Source organism: Artemia sp. Qi Xiang Cuo, chromosome 6, assembly GCF_049724085.1.
Source record: "Artemia sp. Qi Xiang Cuo chromosome 6, ASM4972408v1, whole genome shotgun sequence".
In the NCBI taxonomy this organism is placed as follows: domain Eukaryota; kingdom Metazoa; phylum Arthropoda; class Branchiopoda; order Anostraca; family Artemiidae; genus Artemia; species Artemia sp. Qi Xiang Cuo.
The window spans coordinates 61102174-61125020 of NC_142799.1; the positions used below are offsets into that span (position 1 = coordinate 61102174).

General features: G+C 32.3%; 1 protein-coding gene across 1 annotated transcript in view; it reads left to right on the plus strand.

The window, feature by feature from the left end:
• Positions 1–22847, plus strand: part of LOC148951479 (solute carrier family 12 member 2-like) — a 151607-nt gene that overhangs the window by 45016 nt on the left and 83744 nt on the right. Inside the window, exon 3 of the mRNA XM_089091122.1 lies at positions 8136–8346. Within this exon, the coding sequence (XP_088947248.1) occupies positions 8136–8346 (211 nt within the window). The remainder of the gene's footprint in view (positions 1–8135; positions 8347–22847) is intronic.

A 22847-nucleotide genomic window follows, 5' to 3' on the forward strand; every position in this document is an offset into this window, starting at 1 on the left:
CACGTTTAAAATACATCTGATTTCATTAATAATATTTGATTTCTTAATAAAGTTGGTTTTTAATTTTCAGAAATATGAGCATCCCAGTTTAAAGTACATCTGATTTTATTTATAACATTTGATTTTTTTTTAATAAAGTTGGGTTTCCGTTTTAAGAATTACGATCATCCATGCTTAAAATACATCTGATTTTATTCATAATATTTTATTTTTAATAAAGTCGAGTTTAAGTTTCCAGAAATAAGAACATCCAGGTTTAAAATACATCTGATTCATTAATAATATTCTATTTTTGAATAAAGTTGGGTTTTAGTTTTCAGAAATAAGAACACACAGAAATTTTCTCAAAGAAAAGAAAAAAGTTACAGTTAAATTGCAATTTTTTCTAAAGAAAAGGAAAAAGCTTCCGCTTCAGCTCTTAATATTCTCAAAGACATAAACATATTTAAAGTTCTGTTCTAAATTTTCCCTAGAAGATAGAAAAAAGTTATACTTTGGTTGCGAATATTCTTCATTAAGATAAAAAGTTCCACTTTAATTCTAAATTTTACTAGGTTACTTGCGTGCACGTAACATAGTCTAAATTAACCTTAAAAATTCAATACACGTTTCTTTCTTAATATCCCTCCTAAAACCTATTCAGAATTAACCTGTAACTTCTTTTCTATCTTCTATGGAGAAATTTAGAACAGAACTTTTAAAATTTTTTCATGTCTCAAAAATTAAGAACTGAAGTAGAAGTTTTTCTCTTCTTTGGTAAAATTCAGAATTGAGCTAACTTTTTTTCTCTTCTTTAAAAACATTCAGAAGAGAACTTGAACATTTTTGCACATCTTTGAGAAAACTCAGAATTAAAGTGGACTTCTTTATCTTCATGGCGAATATTCTTCACCTCTTTGAGAAAAATCAGATAATTTTTTTCACCTCTTTGAGAAAAATCAGAACCGAAGTGGAACCTTTTTATTTTCTCTGGAAAAATTAGAACTTATCTCTATCTTTTTTTTTCATTGGAGAAAATTTAGAAAAGAACTTGAACTTTTCATCACTTTATTGAGAAAACCCAGAATTAAAGTGGAACTTTTTATCTTCAAAAGAGAACTTGAAAATTGTTTCACATCTGTGACAAAACTCAAAATTAAAGTGGAACTCTTTATCTTCATGGTGAATATTCACAACCAAAGTATAACTTTTATCTATCTTCTATGAAAAATTTGGAACAGAACTTTTTCATCTCTTTGAGAAAAATCAGAACTGAAGTGGAACCTTTTTTTTCTTAGGAAAAAATTGGAACTGATCTGTAACTTATTTCTTTTTCATTGAGAAAATTCAGAAGAGAACTTGAACTTTTCTTCACTTCGCTGAGAAAAATTAGAATTAAAGTGGAACTTCTTGTCTTCATGTGGAATATTCGCAACCAAAGTATAACTTTTTTCTATCTTCTACGGAAAAGTTTAGAACCGAACTTAAATTTTTTTATTTCTTTGTGAAAATTAAGAACTGAAGAGGAAGCTTTTTTATTTTCTTTAGAAAAAATTAGAATTTAACTGTAACTTTTTTCTTGTCTTTGAGAAAATTTCTGTGTGTTCTTATTTCTGAAAACTAAAACCCAACTTTATTCAAAAATAGAATATTATTAATAAAATCAGATGTATTTTAAACCTGGATGTTCTTATTTCTGAAAAGTAAAACTCGACTTTATTAAAAACAAAATTTTATGAATAAAATCAGATGTATTTTAAACATGGATGATCGTAATTCTTGAAACTAAAACCGAACTTTATTAAAAAAAATCAAATGTCATAAATAAAATCAGATGTACTTTAAACTGGGATGTTCATATTTCTGAAATTAAAAACCAACTTTATTAAAAAATCCTATATTATTAATAAAATCAGATGTATTTTAAACATGGATGTTCTTATTTCTGAAAACTAAAACCCAACTTTATTAAAAAAATCAAGCATTTTTAATAAAATCATATGTATTTTAAACGTGGATATTCTTATATCCGAAAACTAAAACCCAACTATATTAAAATATCAAATATTATTAATAAAATCATATGTATTTTAAAACGGAGGTGTTCATATTTCTGAAAACAAAAAACCAACTTTATTAAAAAAATCAAATACTATTAATAAAATCAGATGCATTTTAAACGTGGTTGTTCATATTTCTAAAAACTAAGACCCAACTTAATTAAAAAAATCAAATATTATTAATAAAATCAGATGTATTTTAAACATAGATTTTCTTATTTCTGAACCCAACTTTATTCAAAAACAAATATTATTAATAAAATCAGATGCATTTTAAACATGGATGTTCTTATCTCCGGAAAATAAAACCCAACTTTATTAAAAAATCAAATATTATTAATAAAGTCAGTATTTTGAAACGCGGGTGTTCAAATTTCAGAAAACTAAAACCTAACTTTATTTTACAAAAATCAAGTATTATTAATAAAATCACATGTATTTTAAACGTGGGTGTTCTTGTTTCCAAAAACTAAAACACAACTTTTTAAAAAAATCAAATATTATTAATGAAATCACATGTATTTTAAACGGGGATGTTCGCATTTCTGGAAATTAAAACCCAACTTTATTAAAAAATCAGGTGTTCATATTTTTTAAAAATAAAACCCAACTTTAAAGAAAATCAAATAAGATTAATAAAATCAGGTTTATTTAAATCAGATATTCTCGCAATTCTTAAAATTGATTCACAAATCAATTAATAAAATCATATATTAATAATAAAATAAGTGGTATTTTCGACGTGGATGCTTTGATTTCTGAAAACCAAAACCTAACTTTGTTAGAAAATAAAATATTATTAATAAAACCAGAGTATTTTAAACTTGAACGTTCTTATTTCTGAAAACTAAATCCCAGCTTCATTAAAAAATCAAATATTATGAATAGAATCACATGTATTTTAAACGGGGGTGTTCTTATTTCTGAAAACTAATACCCAACTTTATTAAACAATTAAATATTATTAATAAAATCAGATGTATTTTAACTATGGATGTTCGTAATTCTTGAAACTAAAACCCAGCTTAATTTAAAACAAATCAAATGTTATGAATAGAATCAAATATACTTTAAACTGGGATGTTCATATTTCTGAAAATTAAAACCCAACTTTATTAAAAAAAATCAAGTATTATTAATAAAATCAGATGTATTTTCAACATGGATGTTCTTATTTCTGAAAACTAAAACCCAACTTTGTTAGAAAATAGAATATTATTAATAAAACCAGATTATTTTAAACATGGACGTTCTTATTTCTGAAAACTAAAACCCAACTTTATTAAAAAATCAAATATTATTAATAAAATCCATGTTTTTTAAACGCGGGTGTTCTTATTTCTGAAAATTAAAACCCAACTTTATTGAAAAATCAAGTATTATTAATAAAATCAGACGTATTTTAAACGTGGAAGTTCGTATATCTTGAAACTAAAACCCAAATTTACTAAAAAATCAAATGTTGTTGATAAAATCAGATGTATTTTAAACTGGGATATTCATGTTTCTGAAAACTAAAACCCAACTGTATTAAAAAAATGCAAAAATTTACCTAATTATTGAAAAAAAATCAAATATTATTAATAAAATCAGATGTATTTTAAACATGGATGTTTTCATTCCTGAGAATTAAAACCCAACTTTATAAGAAAATCAAATATTATTAATAAAACCATATTTTAATAAAATCACATGTATTTTTTAACGTTGGTGTTCTTTTTTCTGAAAACTAAAACCCAAAATTATAAAAAAATCAAATATTATTAATAGAACCACATGTATTTTAAACTTCGGTGTTCTTATTTCCGAAAACTAACACCCAACTTTATTAAAATATCAAATATTATTAAAAAATCATATGCATTTTAAACATGGAGGTTCGTATTTCCTCGAGCTAAAACCCAACTTTATTAAAAAAAATCAAATGTTATTAATAAAATCAGATGTATTTAAACTGGGATGTTCATATTTCTGAAAACTAAAACTCAACTTTATTAAAATATATGCAAAAATGAACCCAATGAGGCATTGGATCATCCCCCGCCTCCCAAAAATATTAAAGTTAATAATGGGTTTCATACAATATACACCTATGAAAGGTTATGAAACCTTGCTCAGAAAAGTGCGAAACAGTAATCCAAGCATCCCACATTATACGTTTCAGACAACATACACCTACGAAAGATTAGGAAATCTAGCTAAAAAAAAAGTCCCAAATAGCAACTAGACATCCCAAATCATAAGTTTCATGCAACACACACCTACGAAATTTTAAGAAACCTTGCTAAGAAAAGTCTAAAATAGTAAACCAAACATTGAAGTCATAAAATCTTCTTGACATCGCTAACTGTTTCAATAGACTGATACCTGTGATGTTATTCTAACATTTATGGCAAGTTGAATAAGACTTATCATCCTCTCAGACTTACAAAATCAAATGTATTTTAAACATGGATGTTCTTATTTCCTAAAAATAACATCCAACTTTATTAAAAATAATCAAATAATATTAATAAAATCAGAAATATTTTAAAAAAGGATGTTTTTGTTTCTAAAAACTGATTCCAACCATAATTAGAAAAATCAAATATTAATACTAAAATCAATGTATCTTAAAACAGTGGACTACTTGTTTTTTAAAATCAAAATGCAACTTCGTTTGAAAATAGAATATTAATATCACAATAAGACATAGTTTAAACATGGATGTTCTTATTTCTGAAAACTAAAAACCAACTTTATTAAAAAAATATCAAAGATTATTAATAAAATCACATTTATTTTAAACGTGGGTGTTCTTATTTCTGAAAACTAAAACCCAACTTTGTTAAAAAATCAAATATTATTAATAGAGTCACATGTATTTTAAACGTGGGTGTTCTTATTTCCGAAAAATAAAAGCCAATTTTATTAAAATATCAAATATTTTGAATAAAATCATACATATTTTAAACGTTAAAATTTGTGTGTTTTAAACTAAAGTCCAACTTTATTAAATGAAATCGAGTATAATTTATAAAATTGTATGTATATTAAGCTTGGATGCTCTCATTTCTGAAAACTAAAACGCAGCTTAATTCTAAAAAAAGTGCAAATTTGTACCTAATTAATTTAAAAATCAAATATTATTAATAAAATCAGATGTATTTTAAACGTGGGTGTTTTTATTTCCGAAAACTAAAACCCAAATCTATTAAAATATTCAATATTATTAAAAAAATCATATGTATTTTAAACGTGGATGTTCGTATTTCATGAAACTAAAACCCAACTTTACTAAAAAAAATCAAACGTTATTAATAAAATCAGATGTATTTTAAACTGGGATGTTCTATTTCTTGAAACTAAAACCCAACTTTATTGAAAAAATATGCAAAAATGTACCCAGTTATTAAAAAAAAGTCAATTTTTATTAATAAAATCAGATATATTTTAAACTTGGACGTTCTAATTTCTGAAAACTAAAACCCAACTTTATTTTAAAAAATCAAATATTATTAATAAAATTACATGTATTTTAAACGAGAGTGTTCTTATTTCTGAAAACTAAAACCCAACTTTATTAAAAAATCAAATATTATTAATAAAATCATAGGTATTTTCAACGTGGGTGTTCTTATTTCTTCAAACTAAAAGCCAACTTTATTAAAAAATCAAGTATTATTAATAAAATCATATGTATTCTAAACAAGGATATTCTTATTTCCGAAAACTAAAATCCAACTTTATTAAAAAAATATGCAAAAATGTACAAAATGAGGCCTTGGATCATACCTCACCTCCAAAATATATTAAAGTTAATCATGGGTTTCATACAATATACACCTATGAAAGGCTATGAAACCTAGCCCAGAAAAGTGCGAAATAGTAAACCAAGCATCCCATATAATAGGTTTCAGACAACATACACCTACGAATTGTTAGAAAAGCTAGCTCAGTAAAGTCCTAAATAGCAAACTATACATCGCAAATCATAAGTTTCATGCAACACACACCTACGAAAGGTTAAGAAACATAGCTAAGAAAAGCCTAAATGAGTGAACCAAACACTCCAAATCACATATTTCAGACAACACACACCTACGACAGGCTAATAAACCTAGGTCGGAAAAGTGTGAAATAGTAAACCAAGCACCCAAAATCATAGGTTATAGACATCACACATCCACATACGTTAAGAAATCAAGCACAAGTGTGAATTTTTATGCTTTAAGTATGTTTTATGTAATTCTAAGACATGAAAAAAAAAAGTTAAATAAAAACTTCAAAAAAGTATAAAAAATTGGGGGGTGGGCCCAAAAAGTTGTAGGGAGGGACCCCTTGGAGGTTGGGGAGAGGGAACCTTGGAGGTTGAGGTCCTTGGTGGCTAGGTTCATTGGTGGTTGCGGTCCTTAATGGTTCAAATCCATAACCGTCTCACTAATCGCATATTATGTACTTGTCTATTATAGCGACCACAGCCAAGAAGTAAAGCTAGGTCAAGTCACATGTCTCAAACTGTCTCACCCCAAATAATCCCCTAAAATGTCAACTAATCTCTGATGTTTCCTTTGTTCTGGCAACTGTGCACAGGTACATTTTAAATTCCTATGAAGTGTTTTGATTTTTCTGTCATGAATTCTTACACAATCGAAGCCCTATAAGTTTACGTAATTCATGTCTGTATCAATTACACATCATCCTGCCTGGGAATTAATGATAATATGTTATCAAGGAATGTTCACGAGGTAAAATTGTGTCATAGCAGATAAAGAAGCTACGTAAAATTCAATGCTGAAATTCCAGGGAGTCCGGTAATGCAACACCCGTTAGTATTTCTAGCTCTCCGATTGGTCTAGAAAGAGGGTGTAGTCTTGCATAATTTACAAAACTTTTAGTTACAAAATAACCGCAATTTGAAATTAACAAGTTAATTCAGGAGTAATAAGAATTTTGAAGAATTAGCGCTTTACTGAAAAGTGAGCTGTTTAAGGTTGTCACTATATACTAAAATTTATCGATATCAAAGCTTGTGAAAACCAGTAAGAGCCATATATATTAGTCTTTTGTTTTCTGCAGAATACTCATAGACTTGTTTGCTCCTAAGAAAAATCTTGTTATCTGCGTTGGTTAGTGTTTTCAGTAAAAAGTTTTTTCAGAATTCGTTTTTCTAAAGTTGTTCAGTTTATTTGAGCTAGTCTCGTAAATACATGTTCCAAAAAGTGCAGTTTTTGGAACAAATTTGTTTCAAAAATGGAGGCATAGAATGAGTTTCGAACCGGAACAAATTGAAAGGAAAATCTATGTTTATTCCATCTCTCCTTCAAACAAATCTTTAGTTTTCAACGTTTTACTTTTCATATTCTTCATATACTAAAATTTATCGATATCAAAGCTTGTGAAAACCAGTAAGAGTCATATATATTAGTCTTTTGTTTCTCGGTACAACTTTCTTTTTTGTTGTCTCGGTACAACTTTCAAGATCCTACTAATTGGTACAACAAAAACAATCAAAACTATAATAAAAAGTAATATAATAAAAATACAATGTAAAAAAAATATATGTATAACTATATGCTTATTTATGTTATATAATCAAATTTAAAGGCAAATACTATTAAATTTTATTCATCTAACTAAGTATGTCGAAAACACGTATAATAAAATGATTGTCTATCTTAGACTACGAAGCAGTAATATTTGATATTATTCCTTGAAAACAATTTGAACAAATTAAAAAAAATTGTTGTGAAATTCAATTTTCACGACATATCTTTTACTAATTCTTTTTTTACTAATTCGTATCTTTTAATAATCAATAATCATCAATAATCTTCCGTTCGATAGCCAGCCGTTTGCAAATATTAATTTTTTAGTGTTCTGTTACAAAAACCTATTTGTATTGAGGAAGATTTACCTTAGCTTCTTTACCACACCTTTTTAAAAATTAGGACAAACTTGCACCGAACAGAGTTTGAAAAGAATTTAATGATGCCTAATGATGAAAAAAGCCACATTTTTCCACATTTCCTGAAAGTTTCAACTAATGCCCTTTTCTGTTTCTTCGTGCCAAACAGTTCGTGCATCTTTCCGAAGTTATATCAAATTTGCTTTCAGGTATCTTGGATACGAAAGAGTGACGCCCACCTGTTGGCAGTAGATAAAGAATCGTTTATTGCTGACACAAGAATAATCGTTGTCCATTCAGCAGTACACGATACATGGACACTTCAGATAAGAGGTGTAAAAAGCTCAGACACCGGCGACTACGAATGTCAAGTCTCTTCAGAACCAAAAATAAGTCGTATTATTTTCCTTTCAGTTGTTGGTAAGTTATTCCATTTCATTCGTTTTTTTTTCTAGCCAAAAACAACAATTTGACCTGGGGTCATCGAGTTGTGATATCTTAGATTAGATTCTGGAGAGTTTGTGTTTTGCTTAACCTTTGGTTTGGTTACCAAGAGGTCATATTAGTTCCCGAGAGGGACATTTAATTCAGCGACAGGTTTCGTATGGAATTTAAATAGCTTCTTAGGTTGTTTTCTTTTCGTAGTTTATGTGAACTCTGCACATGGGTTTTGTTACTTAAAAGACGGAGGGGCATACTTTCTTCAACATTTGAGTAAACATGAAAACCAGTTTTTTAATCATAGTCATAGGTTATATTCTGATGGATTTAATTTGGCTTCGGGAATATAAATCAAGCATCTATATAAAGGTAATGGGCTTCTGGCGAAGATTTCTTGAAACTCCTTCATCTTCTGCCCTTTTTTCATGTAATATAATTTAATGTTCCCGTATTTATTGTTTTCTAAGATATTTTGATAACCTTACCCCTCCCTAACCAAAATAAATATGTATATACTTGCTTAACCTGCATTATAAAAAAAACATGGCTCAGAATTTGAATGTCAATTGCACGGCAACCCCGAGGTAGGTAGCCAAGAAGGAAGACTGGAGGAGTGGAGGCGTTGTTGGATTTTGGCATGTAGGTGTATGAGGTTGAGCTGGAAGCTAATTAGGAGGCATGGAACTGCATAAATGCTTGTGGCACGTTTTACCAAACAGGTCGCGGTAACGAACTGTAAGTTCGTGGGAGGATCTTTCCATGGATGAAGTTTCCTTGGGGAAGAGACATTTCTATGAAGGGGCACCGGATTTCCCAGCAATATTTAAAAAAAAACGGCCAGAAATAAAATAAAAAAACAAGTTTTTTCAACTGGAAGTAAGGAGTAAAATTAACACTTAAAACGAGCAGAAATTATTACGTATGTGAGGGGGTTCAGCCCCCTAGTCAATACCTCGCTCTTTACGCTAAAGTTTTTCTTATACTTTAAGAAGAGCTATCTAATCTAATTAAACGGCCTTTGTGATTCGGGGATTTGTGATTCGAACAAAATTCGAACTTTAGCGCAAAGAGCAAGGGATTGAATAGGGGACCAATCCCCTCATATACGTAATAATTTCTGTTCGGTTTAAGTTTTAATTTTGCTCCTTACTGTCAATTGAAAAAACTTGATTTTTTATTTAATTCATGATAGTAATGACAGCATGACATACTTTTTAATTCGAAGATGACTTGGATATGTTTGACGTGTAAAAATAATGCATTTGCCATCAGGTGCTATTAAGTTGGATTATTTCCATAAAAACTTCCTTTACCATTTTATATTTTTATTTTATAAATCACCTAATCCTGATTATTGCCGGTTTTACGCCTTCAAAATTGAAATATCTGCAATTTTTTTAAGAGTTTTAATACTTGAAAACTTTAAAACATTAAAGTTTGAAAACAATTACCTATTTTTGCTCTTCTCTTTTTGCATGAATTTAATGTCTCAAGTTTATTCTGCTAAACTTAAACATTTCCTTGAGAATAAAATTGGACCATTACCGACAGTCTTGCCTTGATACCAAAATTATTGTCAGACAAGAATTTTTGTTTTTATATCTAGAATAAAAAAAACTTTCTACAATATAATACAGAAAATTGGGTTTACCAAAACTTTGAAGGAAATAACTAGTCCTTATTTCAAAACATGTCAGAATTTTTAAATTACTGAAAACACAAGAAAATATAAATTTCGGTTTGAGTCAAATTAATTGTTCAGAATTATCCTAAACTGAGCACAGGTTTTCCGAAAAGCACTTATTCTAGTTCCCTTTATCCTGGCAAAGCGGGATGGATGGGTGTTGAATATAGTACCCTGGCTCTGTTGAGTTGAATGCTCGCCTGCTTGTCTTAAGCTACATTTATGATCTTTTCTTGTCTTCCTATGAAGTAGCCTACATGAGTATCTCAATGTGTCAATCTGTACCTGTTTGTTTTTATTTAGACTTCGGCGCACCTGCAACTCTCTTTGTAGAATTCTTAGGAATGACTTGGAAATGTATTTATCATTAGGAATCGGTAAACAAATAAAACAAGGCAAAGTTTATGTTTCTAGGACGAAAGATCTCGAATTCTCAAGAGGATGAAAAATAACAAACACGGGTTAGTCTATGTTCCTACAGTTGTTATGCGTTTCATGAATAAAATTACGATCGACAGAATGCGTCTATATTTTATTTTCAAAATAAGAATAAATCTTGCTCTATATTTTGGCAGTGACGTAAACACTACGCCGTTAAAGCACTAAACAAGAGCTATGCATCAGTTTTCTCTTATGTAAACACAAATTATGGTGCGGCTGTGATGGAACGAGTCAAAGATATAGTACCAAAATCCGGGATCAAATGGGCAAAGTACTCCTGTAATATATTGTGTTAGGCCCGTTGCTCCTATACATCTCCAGAATACTATTATTTCTTCCAAGTTATTTCCTGTTTTCTTGTTTTTTTTTTTTTTATCTAAACGCAAATTCAAGTAGTTCCAAAGTCTTCAAATTAAAAATAGTTACTGAATTTGGTTCAAAACTTGTGTTTCAGTATTTTATTTTTTTAAAACATAAAGTCGTCGTTCGTATATGGACATTTATTGGTAAATTTTTCATTGTTCATATTATTGACTTATGAATAAAGCAAACATACCACTTGATGCCTTTTTTATGTTCTTTCCAAATAAAATTGTCATTTTTGTAGCAAATGAATTTTACCCCCCACCCCTATATATACCAATTCATGTTATATATTTGCACATTAGGGGTGGGTGGGGGTAAAGTTTAATCTTACCTCTCATTTGCATCAGAAATAAAATTTACCCCCCCTAATGTGCAAATATATACCTTGAATTGGTATATATAGGGGCGGGGGTAAAATTCATTTCCGACAAAAATGATTATGATATTTGGAAAGAGCATAAAAAAGGCATCAAGTGGTATGTTTACTTTATTTATAAGTCAATAATATGAACAACGAAAAATTTACCCATTTGTTTGGTAAGACAGAGTAAGTACAATGATGCTCTCAACAGGATTAAGATATCTACATTAAGATATCTGCATTAAGATATCCGCATTATGCATTAAGATACCTGTCAAGCAGCATTTTTCCATTATTCCAATTGTAAAAACATACTATGATCCACAATTTGGATCATTTGGGCAACATTTGGAGACTAGTATCAAATAACAAGGATGTTGCTCTCAGGCCTTACTTCCCAACCACAAATGCTATCAACACTAAAGATCTACAACGAGAATCACTTTAAGATCACTCATACCAATCACATGACAAAGTAGGCTATTATTCTTTCCATCAATGGGCGAAAAATCTTGAAGGGGACTTGATGGTTTTCTCATCAATTTCTAACTTCTCTAGAATCCGATGCTAATAAAAATGGGCCGGAGACCTGATTTCTGATGAGTGTGTAATCCGTTCTTGTCATACAGAAAAGAAGATTTCAGCTGTTGAATTAGAGATAAAGGGGTGGTTAACTAATGAACTAATTAGGCCTTAGAGGGAAATGCAGCACTATATTATTGAGGTTGTAGCTCAATCCTTGGTCTGTTCATGATGACGAACGGTAGTAGAGATTGTCATAGTTCAATAAAAATCAAAACTGTAAGAAAAAACTTTGAACCAGAAAATATACATAAAAATAATTCCGAATAGACAGTATCAATCAATGATAGATTGTTCGTCAAGAATTATTAGCATATGAAAGTTTGTAAATTTTTGAAATAGAGGAAACATCCCCAAAAGAGCTACAATTTTGACAAAAATTATGACGTCAAATTTCTAGAAGTAAATGCTTCAAGTCACACTCTATAGAAAAGCGAAATGTTGTATTTACCCCAAGAAGGATTGTAGTGGCATTTGAGCTCAACAACCCGAATTTAAGTTTCTAGAGCCACCGTTCATTATGAAAGAGATCGCGCCAAGCCAAAGTTCAGGTTTCTGTGCTCCAAACTACAAACTCATCCTGAGTAGGGAAATAACAATATCAAGCGAAATTTCTGAGATATCAAATAAGCTTAGAACTAAACAAAGTATATTTATATAATATTCGAGGTTCAAGGATCAAACGGTCGCTCTGTAGCACATTTGTCCCTCAGAAAAGTAATAATTAAATTGTAGCATAAGGAGCAGGGGGAGGGTTGAGGCGCAGGAAAAAAAATGGAAAGATGGTCACCAGTCCCCCTTCCGTGCTTCTCAACCCCCAGGCCACGTTTTAGTCTATGGTAGTAACGGATACAAGTTTTGAGATGGAGATTTCTATTAAGAATGGTTTAAACCTAAAAAAAAATATTACCTCTAGGGGACATGAGCCATTTAGCCCCATGGGCGAGGGCTTTGAGCTGTGCAAGTGGCCCATTTTTAGCCGATATATTTTAGTTTAAAAAATGATTATGTTAGACCTTGTTCAAAACAGAATCATACAAAGAACCTTAAATCCGCATAGTTGCAGACACAGATGGAGACAGAGTCCCCCCTCCCCTCCACCACCAAATTTTTATCAAAAAGATCGATGTGTTGTAACTTGTTAAAACCAGAATACCTTAAAGTCTTCCAAACAAGGAATTTCTATGCGTACGATGGAGGGTTAAATGATGACCCTTGGAAGTTTGGGGCAAAAATAAGATGACTTCTGACTTTGGGAGAAAATAAAGACCTAGCTGTGGACCTACTTGATGCAAACAAGGAGCAAAGTCTAAACTACTAAAAGAGTGGGGAACCCGTTGGTTAAATAAATTCCCATGAGATATATTTTTAGGTGTGAAGCGTTTGCCTCTGGTCCCGCATACCAGACACAATAGACAATAACAAGCACAAGCATAAGTAAAGTCCAAAATGCAATTTTTTGCTGCATGACTGCACACTCACTTGACAAAGAGAAAATAAGTCGTAACTTCGTACAAAATTGATCTAAGTCTTTAAACATAGAAAATGAGGTAGGTCCAAGCTGCGGTATTTTGGTGTGAAAATAAGCAGAAGTTTAGACTCTCTGCATAATGAGTAAGTCCTGACTCAGTTGAAAAGTGAGCCAAGCTTAAACTTTGGCCTGATAGGGACAAAGAGGAGGTAAAACATTGTCGAAAGTCCTGACTCAGTGCAGAAATGAGTTAAGTGCTGACTTGGTCCTAAAACGAACTATCTTGAGTCGGTGCAAAAACAATCTAAGTCTTGATTCAGTGCAAGAGTGCTAGTGCTAGGCCCCAACTTGGTGCACAAATAAGCCTAATCCTGACTATATGTAGAATGAGCTAAGTCTAAGTTGCATTTGGTGCTCTCACAATTCCAAATTTTTAGCAGAAAGGGATTGTTTAAATCGGAAATTACCAGTAATTTTCAAGTTGTGAAGGCACAAAGTTGACCCACGGTCCCTCCAACATCCTCCTCCGTGGCATCACCACCTTTTTAGAAGAGAAGTTGACATGCCACACAAGTGTTTCTAAAATGCTATTGAAGGCAGCATGTGGCCCACTACCTAACAAATATCCGTCTACGTGTCTTCCCATTGCCAGCTTTCTTGTAGGAAGGTAGGGATGGTGCTATCTGTTTGAACAGAAATTATGAAAATATTTCAAAATTTTTATGATTAGAAAACCAAATACTCAAATAAAAATTGATGAATAAAAATATAAGTATTATATGACATGAAAAGCACTCTCTCCCCCCATCCTCACCTCTCAACCTTTAGAGCCGGCAATCATGTAAATTTAATCTGATGTAGCAAAGAAAACACTTTTCCAAAAAAAGGAGAGCTATTACCCGGTAGCAGCCATATTCCGGTTTAGTCCAAACGAAGTGAGATCAGACATCAATTTCTACCCCTTCCCCATACCCTCTCTTATATTTATCTAAAGACTCAGGAAGAGCTGGTAAATTTGGACCCAAAATGCACTGTTTTAGGCATCAGACACCCCGTCCTATCTACTGAATGACCCACTGGCTCTAATCCAAAATCAAGTAGATCCAAAGTCGCAAATCAAGTGAATCAACAAAGGGTTAAATGAAGCTTCAAAATATCTGTCTATATTAGCCGTTTATTTTGTACGGGCTACGTTACCCTTTAGGAAAGAATGTGCCACCACGTGGTATTACTGCATCTGAAAATGTGAAGCACGGTATAGACTTTTCCGATATTTTTTAAGTCGATTGGCTACCTCAGATTTTCAATTGACAGCAACTTGGCTCTCTTTGGGGAAAAATTGAGTTATGCATGACAAAATGGTGGAAAACGTGACTTTGCTGTGGCATGATATTTTTGCCTACTGAAAGAGGCCACTAGAACTTAAATTTCCGTTTGATTGAGCCTTCTACCGATTCTAAAGAGCTGTTAGTCCGACACCACTAAAAAAAGATGTAAAGGCTGTGGCACTAGACTTTATAATCTAAACCGGCAGTGCTGATTTGCGTTTCATGGCCCTTCAGTCAAGAAGCACAATGAAGAGGGAGGGGCTAAGGGGTAGCCATCCTGAGGTTCCACAAGACTTTCCGGTTTACCTTCCCCAGATTTCTCCAGTCACCTATTTAGATTTGAGTGAACACGATTACCCCAGGGAAAAAAAAAACAAAAAAGCAAAATACGCATGATCTTCCATCTTAAAAAAAAGAATGCAAAATTTTATGGTATTCTAGATAGGAGCTTAAATACTATACAACAGGAATATTTGATATGCTGAATCTGACGGTGTGATTTTCATCAGTATCATTTGCACTTTTGGAGGTGTTTACGTCCTTTATTGAAATTCTGGTAAATTTTCTCAGGCCGTTAGCTTTTGATTGGTAACTTTAAAATTGATGAATTTTATATAAGGATTCTCATCAAAAGGCATTTTTTCGACATACATTGTTATCAAAAATCTAATTTAGAATTTCTGTTGCTATTAGCCCTGGTCGCTCCTTACCTGCAGTTCTATACCACGAACTGTCTGATAGTTAAATAACAATAAATGCAGGTGTTTACTATGCATGGTCATAGTCACTACTGCTCTGACGACTTTAATCTCAAATTCTTGGTGGCTCTTCGTTACTCCTATGAATAAGCAGAGCCCACAGGTTAGGTATATTACACATTACCTGTGTTGATTTAGATACTTAGCCTATGCTGTGGCAGAGTCAGAGTCAATTAAGGTGTTGTATTTCACTTATGTTTTCTGGAGTTTTTAACAAAAGTAGTCTTAGGATATTGGAAAAGGTACGTGTTTAATTTCCTCTGGCGATTTCTGGAAGTGATATACAAATTATAAGGCAACAATTGTTCTAAGGCAATACGATAAGGGCCATGCTTTTAGTTTTCACATATTTTGCCATACTGGCAAAGGAGCAAATTTTCGACAGTTAGGATCCTGTCTTAACTACCTTCAAAACTACGGTCAACATGTCTGTAGCCAAATCAACAACTGCATGTCTGGGTCTGAACGCACTTTTAGTAGTCGTGTGTTTGTTTGAGCTGTGCCAACTCATTTCACTCAGTACTTAATAATTTTTATTGTTTGGTAAAGTAGTGTTGGTTTTAAAACAAATTTTCATTTACAAAAAATACTAAACATATTGTCTTAATACTGCTTGTAAGTTCAAAATAAATAAATTACCCTTAATGTCTGTTTGTGCTCGCCATAAGACAAATGCCCTTTGTATTTAAGACAACAAACATTTCCATAAAAAATAACAATTTGCAGAGACAAAAAAAAAAAAAAAAAATAAATAAAAAAAAATAAAAATAAAAGTGGATTTACTTTAAATATCAGGAAGCAGCCACTCTTACCTTCTCTATATTAGTATTGGGAAAGTTTTAGACAGAAAAGAATATATAAAAATAGAAAAAAAACGAGTATTTGAAAGAAAAAGGATGGCCCCAGATGCAGATGTGGATTACTCATTCCCCAGATGTAACCTAGGTATTGAAGATGTGGCCCATATTCTCGCCTAGTGCCAGCAACTTTCTCTATTTGACGAAGATATATTCTGGTTTCAAATGACCTATCCATGCAACAATCACAGATTGTATTTTTTCCTCTACTGATGGTTATGGCATACCTCTTGAAAATAGCAATTTCACGACGAACCTGGAGCTGTAACTCGCACCAAAAGAACACGATGCTCATATCATCAGATTCATCATATCCATTCCTCGAGCCAGAATTATGATATTACTTAAAATCTCTCCCGGAGAAGGATTTAAACTTGTTTATAAAATTAGAAAACTGTCCTTTTTCGACGATTTTTAACAAAATTTTAACTTTTTAAATCTAAAAAGCCTTGTAACCCAAACTTCAAAAATATAATTTGGTAGATTTATAGAATTTAATCTCAGCCATGGTGTGGTAGCAAAATCTTTATCTTTCATTGAGACATGAAGACGGTGCAAGAGTAGAAAAATGACATACTGAAACTTTCAAAGAGAACATAAACCTCAAAGAGCATGAAATAACGCTTAATTTCCAATTTGAATTGTAATCTTTTTTAAACTTGACCTGCCTAGCTTACCTTTATTACTCTAGAGATTTTCCCCTAGGCACAATCACTCATGTTTCCAAGTGCTTCTTAAATCTCTATCTCTAGAAGGACACCTGGAGGCATTTGAGGTTTTCAAAACAAACAAGAAAAATGGTTTTCTTTACTTGTAGGAGAAGAAAAGAAACAACTTCGCGGTGGAATCTACGCAAAAAAAAATAATCGCGTAAGTTGTAAAAATAAATAAAGATAATTTCTTGTGGAACTGGGCTGCCGTTTAGTTTTCGTTTTTGAAGAAACTGAAAAGTCTAAAGATTGTACAACTATAACCATAAAACACATGATCCTTATTTTGGGTAAAAAAAAAACAATTTGTGAAACTCTTTTGTCTGGAAAATAACAAAGTGACTAAATTATTTAATAAAAATCTATATTTTAGAAAGGGCTTTTACGTGAATGAAAATAACGAGAGTAATTTTCTTCAGAAGGAGATAAACACATTAACAGACTGAAACACAGGTTCATAAAAAGGTTCGTAAAAACGGCCAAGTACACAAAGAATTCCAAGACTCAATTTTGTCTATTCCGATACCCAACGATTTAACTGATATGTAGTAATTAATTTTTAACAAGCGAGAGCTATTTGAGATGATTATCTGTCACATGTAGACGTTCAAAGTTCCAGAGATCAGAATAGTCCAGAGTTTAGACTATCAGCCTAACATTAAAATGGTGTGTTCAGCCGCTAGGTGAAACTGACCAAGGACCGTCAGAACCAACGATCAATCAACACACGCCTTGATGGAGTGAGGGTAGAACCACTGTATGGAGGCACCCTGATTTTACCCATTTTAGCCATCACAGGGAATAATATCAAACTTTGACTTCAAAAGGGAAATGAAGACAGGTATTTAAAAATAAAGCTTCCGTAACAGTTTAGAACCTGAATCCCCTTTGGTACTAAGATTTCAGTGTTAGATTTTAATCTCAGTGTTAAGATTTTAAAACTAAAATCTTAACAAGAACATTTAGGGAAAGTGGGGTTTGTTGATACGGGGTAGTTGATACAGATTATCTCTAACCTTTGCGCATACACAGCCTAAAACAGGCGATTGAGAACAAGTAGGCGTTGCAGCGTTATGGGTAATATCAGAGTTATGCAACCGGTAGTTACAGCACGAAGGAAAAAGTATGACTTTATAACTAAAGGGTATTTTATGTCGTGTTTGAGGGACAAAAGTGGAACTAGTTTCGACGAAACCCCTCAACTACCACTGCACTTTTTTCAGTGGTTTTCAGTGAGTAATTTGAATTAAATTTGATTAACTGAGGTATTATAGTCTTAAAGTTATGGTAGTTTGAGCAACACGCTGCAAGTGGGGCAAGCTGATATGGCAGGTTGGGGGTAGATTAATACCATGTATCCATGTAGGCTACTTCAGCATAATTTTTACATAATTTTTACATATTTTTAATTTCTAATCATGGTGCAAACATACAAGGTAAAGAAAGATAGCGGCAAAACACAGCTTACGAAATCGACAAAGTGACATTGTTTCAATTCTTTAAAAAGAAAGATAAATCTGATGGCAAAGAACTTGAAGATTGGTTGTGCTAAGTCGAGGCGAATGTTTAATGAACTATAAAACACAGCTTAGAGTACGTCATATCTTCATCAAAGATGCATTATGGGCTGACTCCTAATAAGATTAAAGTACTAGCTTGTGAACTAGCCATCGCTAAACCCTCGAAAGTATCAGTCCTCTAAAATGGATCAGCCACAAATCAGCCTCACGAGAATGGTTCAATCCACTCATGACGAGACATAGTTGCCTATCAATTATTAAATTTAAGGAAATTAGCCTCAGCCGAGCCACAAGTTTCAAGAGGTCAAATGTTGTTATGTTTTTCGACAACTTATAATCCGTTACCGATCAACACAAGTTTAAGGATAAGGATATTTGAAATGTTAATGAAACAGGTTTTCAGGCTTCCCAATGACCAAATGAAATTGTAACGAGAAAGGGGCAAGCCAAGTAGGGAAGGCTACATCAGCTGAGAGGGACTAGACTCTTACTATGTTGTTGGCCATAAAGGCAATCTGAGACACCGTTCCACCGATATTCATATTTCCATGGGTGTTTTTTTAGGAGCACTTTAATGCAAATAGGCCACTGGGTTGTATTGGTAGATTATATCGAACAAAATGGAGACAGGCAATTCTTTTCCAAGTTCAAAAAACACATCCATAACCATTTCCAATGATCAAAAGACAATCTGTATGTCTGGTATTATTAGAGAACCACGAATCTCACCTCTCAGTTGATGTGTTGGACTTAAGTAGGGAAAAAGGTACTGTGATGTTTTCGTTACCACCAAAAACTTCTCACTGATTGCAACCGTTACACATATCTGTCTTTGGGCCTTTTAATAGTTTTTTTTCTGCAGTAGATGACTGAATGACAAGTAATCCAATCCAGACTGTTACAATCTACGTTATTCCTGGAGTAGCCAAAATTGCTCTTCCTAACTTTATCATGCCCAAGAACACAATTTCGGGATTTGAAGGATCCGGTAGCGTATTATATATTTGGAAAATATTTAGAAAAGTTGACTTTTCCGACTTTTGTAGACAGGCCAATTTAGGCTAATGAATATGTTTCTATTATGGGACAAATCGTTGATGCAAATAACTCTTCTCCTGTCCATCGACTTCAAACCAGACCCTCCAGCTAACCTCATCAGGATCTTAAACTATAACAGGAATTGTAAGTTTAGTAGACATTTGCCCGTTTCCTAAAGCTGGAGAAAGAAAACCGAATAAGCAAGAAAAACAGCCTCTCAGGCTAGCAATTTCAACGAACACGCCTGTTAAGGAAAGATTGGAAAAAGAATCCAAATGAAAAAAAAAAACTATTGCAGGCTCAAAAGCAAAAATGAAGCTGTACAAGTCCAAAAGTGGGAAAGTCAAGATTAAAGAAAATGATTGCAATCTACGAAAAAAAAAAAACTGATACTGGGAGACAAACACCAAAGTAAGATTCAAAATCTGAGGAAGAAGAAGATGCTCTGTGCTGCTTTGTTTGAAGTCGCATTTCGAATCAAAATTGGTCACGATTGGATTCAGTGTGTTGAATGTAAGAGAAAAACGTTGGTATCTAGATTTATAACCACCTGTTTATTACAGTTCTTTCATAATATCAAGTGCCCTTATATCAGTATCAGCTTTCCCATATTGATATCAACCTGCCTCGATGTGGGGTAGGTTGATACACTTTCAGTTGTCCAGTAAAAGAAACTCCTATATGTTTATTGCATAGTTTTTGTCAAAACAATTTTTTTGGCAATATGATGTATAGGCTTTCAGAATATGGTTTTTATGGTAAAATAATGCCAATGGTAAAAAAATGTAAAAATGTTAAAACTAATCTAGAAGGAGCCGAGAATGCAGGAATTGTTACTAAAAATGAACAAAATAAAGCCGATGTTGGAAGAAAAGTAGTCATTGTTCCCAGTAAACCATTTCCTTGAAAAGATGGGTCAGAAGCATAAAAATGTGAATATTAGATCACAATTTGTCGATCCTTCAGTGAAGGTAGGAGGGGGTAGGTCTTTTTACCGATTGAATAGAGAGATTTTCCTATATGTGGTTATTTAACACACAAAAAAAAAAAAAAATCGACTCAGAGCTTAGACTAATCGCTATGTCTTTTTTCTTTCTTTTTCTTGGCTAGAGAAATTTGTATGAATGTAAATGAATACTCCAAAACATCGAGGAAAAACCCGTCCTCTCTTAACAAAATTCTGTAACTGTCTTTTGTTACTTTCACCGTTTTCTATCAAAACATCGCTTTTAACGCGCTCCGAGATTTTCTTTTAAAGACTGGCAAAAAGTTTTCTACGAGGATACCACTTTCCTCTCCAATCCAAACCAACGGAAATGATATGCATATTTGAAAAAAGATTTGAATCATATCGGAACCGAAACTAAACATTGAGCCTTTTATAGGAATCCACAAATATGAACGAGTAGGAACAAAAACTGTATATTAGAGGAATAAACGTCTTTGAGATTTTTAAAACTGTCAAAAAGTTTACTAGGAGAAGACTACTTCCGCTCTCCTAGCTACACACATAGAAATACGGTGTGTATTTTTAGACAACCATTTTTGAATTTTGAAGAATATTTTTGGACTAAGAATGGAGGAGGGGTTTCCTTTCTCCCTAATTTTGAATATGTAATTTCGTGAATTAATTACTTTTGGGTGTATAGCCAACAGTCATGGCGAGAAAGGGTAAACTATTAGGGATTAGTTGCGTATAGTGACGCTGAACTAAAATAGAGCATATCACTTTATTATTTTTGTCCAAAGATCTAGATGGCGTTGATTCCTTTTTTCGTCAATCAGCTTGACCTTTATATAGCAGTCTCACACTGTAATTGGTCGAAACTAGAAGACAAATTGAGATACCTTGCCATTCTGTTTTATAAACCCCTTTAATTTTTTCTTTTATTCGGACGGAGGGTTCAAAATAAACTAAAGCAGATCCAGATTAACCCTAAGTAACAGTCACATATACTAGAGTATATCTTTAATGTGGAGATTAAAAATTAGCGAAGTTCTACGAAAAATACTAGAAATATAAACAATGTTGTAAATATTTAGGGAGTAAAGTTAAAGCAATGGCGTTCTCGGCTCTATTTTTGAATTCTCGGCGACATCTCCTTGGATTTTCGGTGAGAAGATTCCTGCATTTTCGGCCCCATTTTTATAATTCTCAGCGTAACTTTGTATACGCATATGATTTTTGCTACTGGGAATCTTTGGTACTTATTTTGCAGTCTGAGCTCCACTTTATGCATTCCTGGTGAGATGTCTCAGGAGTGTCTGTGAAAATTCCTGCAATTTTGGGTGCAAGATTTTTTCCCTCGACAACGTGTCGGTTGACCTGTTTTTTTAAATAAAAATTTTGGCTCCGAGGTTTAAGTTCTCGACTCCATATGCTGAAATTTCAAGTCAACAAATAAAATTTTTGTGTAATTTTTACCCAAGAGGAAAACCATGAACACAAAACAAAAACATGCATAGATAAACAACTCACAAAAAATATCAGCTCTATCCCCTTTAAACAAAGATAATTACCTTTTCAAATTCATTTTGCGTTGTTGCTGTCCGATCCTTAATAATGCAGTTAAAATAAACTATCTTTGGTCTCACTTCATTTTGTCGTTTTCCCAAAATCGGAGCTTCCCATTAACCGAAGATTCTCTGCTTTATTTTCTTGCTATTAAGAACCTTGACATTTTCATACACCACGTTTCAAATCCTTTATGGGATTTTATTTTAGAATAATCAATCTCTTCCTAGATTTCAAACGGCCATATTAAAATAATCCTGTAGAATATCATTCTACAACTTAACTTACCTTCAGCTTTGGGATACTTGGAATCTTTTACGTACAGGGACGAGAAGAAAATGAAGACTAAAGATTCAAGTAAAAATATTCTAGAACACATACGGCCCAGTTTTCACTTGGTGTTTGACGGACAAAAGAAAAGCAAATTAGCCAGTGAAAGATAGCTTTTACCTCGAAAATATTTTTCTTGTACTTTCATTGGTTGAATGTTTCCATTTTTTTTTGTAAAATTCTAAACAGAAATGTGGCCTAAAAATCTTCCTAGCCATCAAACATACACTAGTTTAATCATACCATTTAATATGTTTAGTATGTAGCCTAAAAATTTTCCTCGCCATCAAACATACCCTAGTTTAATTATACCATTTAATATGTTTAATATATGGCCTAAAAATCTTCCTAGCCATCAAAAATACCCTAGTTTAATCATACCCTAATTATCATTTTTTGTCCTTGAAGTATGTTCAGTATTCGCTAAACTGTCGTGTGACCTCATTTCGTAAGTCATTGTTTTTTTACAAATCATAATTCCTTTACTTTGGTTAAAGATTATTTTGAAATTATGTTAGG